General features: G+C 41.2%; 1 protein-coding gene across 1 annotated transcript; it reads right to left on the bottom strand.

Annotated features, from left to right (window-relative positions):
- Window positions 1-1184: 1184 nt before the first annotated feature.
- On the bottom strand, window positions 1185-2571 carry TMEM69 (transmembrane protein 69). The gene is made up of 2 exons (XM_008937643.1): window positions 2527-2571; window positions 1185-1907 (listed from the first exon to the last, which is right to left on the bottom strand). Exons 1-2 carry the CDS (start codon window positions 2569-2571, stop codon window positions 1185-1187), a joined length of 768 nt encoding a protein of 255 aa, XP_008935891.1.
- Window positions 2572-3230: the final 659 nt, after the last annotated feature.

The following is a 3230-nucleotide window of genomic DNA, read 5'->3' as shown; positions in this document are numbered from 1 at the left end:
CCCTGAATCAAGCCAAAGGCCCATTTTAAAAACAACATGCAGAAAAAAGAATAAAGGAACTGTTTTCATTCACAACTCCATTTTACTTCCTTTATATTCAGAAAGCATTGAAATACAGTGCAGGTTCAGAGGTATGATGCTGTTAACATGTAAAGATTAACAGCTTACAGAAGTTAAAGGCTTATGTACACAGTTTCAGCAACACCATATAAGAAGATAGCTCTGTCTTCAGGACAGACAGGTTTCTTAAACATCTGCTCTTTACAGAAGGAACAGATTAATTTTAAGTGACAGTATGTGCTTTATTCTGTATAGAACAATGAAGAATAGTGCTTTAAGAGAGCTATAGGATTATCTAAATTAGTCTTACAGGCTCTAACAATATCACTTTTCAGCTTGCTTCTTGCATCTTATACTGTACTTAATATGCAAGATAAAAAGCCTGCAGTAAATATGCCTACGTACAATTTCATAGGTTTCTTGAGGTAGTTGAGGCTAGAAATCCATGTGACTCAGGTTGCATCTTCTTTTCCTAAAGGATGCATTAGGAAGACTGAAGTACAAGGAGTATGCAGTGTTTTCAATAATTGGCCCATTGAGGAAGGTTTGCAGGCCACAAGTCTGTTTGTCCAAATTTTGAGAGAGAAGACACAAACTACTTTCAATCTCATTAACTGAGCCCTTAGTGCCAGCAGTTGAGTCCTTGTGTCATATCATATGTGTCCTATCATCAGCTGATGGTGCTTTAATTTAGGAGCATGATAGATCTCTATGGCTCTGCTGCAGGCAGCTTTCTTGGCTAGGCAGCCCCAAATCCAAACAAAACCTAGGAACAGATGGCCCAGGTATCCCTTTTTATTTAAGTAAGCCTGAGCAGGAAGCTAACCTTCTCTTTCTTGCAGCACGTTGTCAAAGATCATATAACAAATTAATTCAGATCTCCGTTTTACATTCTTAATTAATTAAAGAGTGATGCTTTGTTCTATGATTAAGGAGACTCATACCTGCCTTGCAAGTTGTTGTTATTGACAATCCTCCCCTCCTAAACTAAGTTGTTTGCTTTGAGAAGAACCATCTTGATCACTGCCATCTTATGTCTTCTAAGCATAAATAAATCTTTACTTCCTCAGAAACTCAATACAAATACTTTCTTGGCAGACAAATAGGGTTTTCGTATTCATTTATTATTTTGTGATCTGCTCTTTATTTCTACTGTTAGCTGCCTCTGAAAAAGTCTTCAATGCTAGAGTAGCCAATAGGGATAATACCATCACCACAGTTCCCACTACCCTCAGTACTTTAAACCACCCAGGATAAGTAGGAAGAAGGGAAATGTCATAATGTAGTGCTATCCCTAGGGCTATTACTAGCATTACTGTACCACTAGAGATATCGTTAAAAAGTAAGCCTTGACAGGCAAGTAAGGGGGGAATTGTACTGTTAGCCAGGTTCATCCAGTCAGGCTTGGCTGGGCTGTTTTCTGGGAGAGCAAACCCCCACCTCATTCCTCCTAGGAAAGAGACTGTTACAGCACCGTACATCATCTGAGCAAACACCAGCTGTGGGTAGTAGGTCCCTTGGATGGCCATTGCCAGTGGCACAGAAACAAATGGAATTAGCCCTGCGAGGCTTAAGTAAAGGGCTGGCTTGGGAGAATCCTTTAGTGATTTCATACTTCGTTGCAAGACACCAGAGTCTTTGGTCTCTGATTCCTTGGGGGTTTTCTTCTTGAAGAAGGGGAGAGAGGTGTGAAAAGCCTGGAGCTTGACTGCATATACTGATGCTGGGTTGAGGCTTGCAGTTCTTGAGAGAGGACACGCATCCCTCTGTAGCAAGAGGCTGAGAGAAGACCAAGTTGTCTTATTCTTTCTGTATGGTAGTAGCCTGGGACCAGTTACATTCTGGAGCTGCAAGTATAAAAATTATTCTGAACACCTTACAGTGCAGACTTACAGATCTACAGTTACCTAAATTACTTATGAAATAGTGTACCAAGTAGTTTTCCAAGTCAGGTCACATCAGTGTTGCCCTCCCTCTTGGTTTTCAGTTGTTTTTAACTTTAACTAAGCTAACTGATACAGTTTTTACAAGCTAGCTGGTAAAGACCAACAATGCGTAAGCAAACTTTACTCAGTACAGAGGGTTTGTACATCCACCTATCCTTCCATCCATTCTTCAGGCATTTTAATGTTAAGATATTTTAGTCCTTTTCAGAGTAGAATATAAAAGGATTACAGAAGTAGGAGTCAAAGGAGACAAAGTCATCTCAGAAATTCACTACTATCCCCTCACTACAAAAGAGCAAAAAGAAAGACCTTCAGACAACAGAATTTATTTCATAAAAAAAAAAAAAAAAATTCTTAGCCTTGGCTAAAAGCTGCTGTAGAAACTAGGCATTCTCTCAGAAAAGCTGAATAATAAACACATGACTACTCCAATTTGTAAGTTACCTTTTTTTAATGCTACAGTCATACCTTTTGCTATTTTAAAGAAAAACAGACAGCAAAAAAGGCTCCAGAAACTTACTTTGAAACGTGTGTGGAAGCAGCATCGTCGTATGAAAGGAAACATATCTGCTTTATTGAGGCCCTAAAACAGAAAAATTCAGGAGAAAATCTGAAACCAATGAATAGCTGAGTTTGTCCTGCTACAGGATAATTTGTTTCAAGTAAGTCTATGCACTTAAGTACCGAAGTTGTAATAACTGTTACGAGAACAATTTCTAGGTAAAGAATCGAGTATCAGGAAGCAGGCGGTGGCTTCCCGGCTATAGATCATCTCCCGTTCACCAGATAAATGGCTGTACGCAGCCGATAAACGATCAATTCCTCACAGGCGGAAAAAACGATCCCTTAACCACGGTTTCAAGTAAGTCTATGCACTTAAGTACCGAAGTTGTAATAACTGTTACGAGAACAATTTCTAGGTAAAGAATCGAGTATCAGGAAGCAGGCGGTGGCTTCCCGGCTATAGATCATCTCCCGTTCACCAGATAAATGGCTGTACGCAGCCGATAAACGATCAATTCCTCACAGGCGGAAAAAACGATCCCTTAACCACGTGAAACTTCGTCGCACTCCAGGCTGCCTCGGGCTGCCGGTGAGCTCCCTGCAGGGGACACAAAACCCACCGGTAACGGTAAGCAGCCTGCTCGTTGGCTTCGCTCACTAGCTCCTGGTCCTGCTGCTCCGGGAAAGGGAGGCGGCTCGGCGCGCCCGCAGCGCCCACCC

Source organism: Merops nubicus, unplaced genomic scaffold, assembly GCF_000691845.1.
Source record: "Merops nubicus isolate BGI_N331 unplaced genomic scaffold, ASM69184v1 scaffold33323, whole genome shotgun sequence".
Taxonomy (NCBI): domain Eukaryota; kingdom Metazoa; phylum Chordata; class Aves; order Coraciiformes; family Meropidae; genus Merops; species Merops nubicus.
The sequence above is the reverse complement of the archived record's forward strand: the minus strand, read 5'-3'. Positions and strand labels throughout refer to the sequence as shown.

Coding starts and splice junctions, on each gene's coding strand:
- TMEM69 (XM_008937643.1), bottom strand. CDS start 2,571: ATGTTTCCTTTCATACGACGATGCTGCTTCCACACACGTTTCAAA. Junction 1,908..2,526: donor GCTTCCACACACGTTTCAAA/GTAAGTTTCTGG, acceptor TTATACTTGCAG/CTCCAGAATGTAACTGGTCC.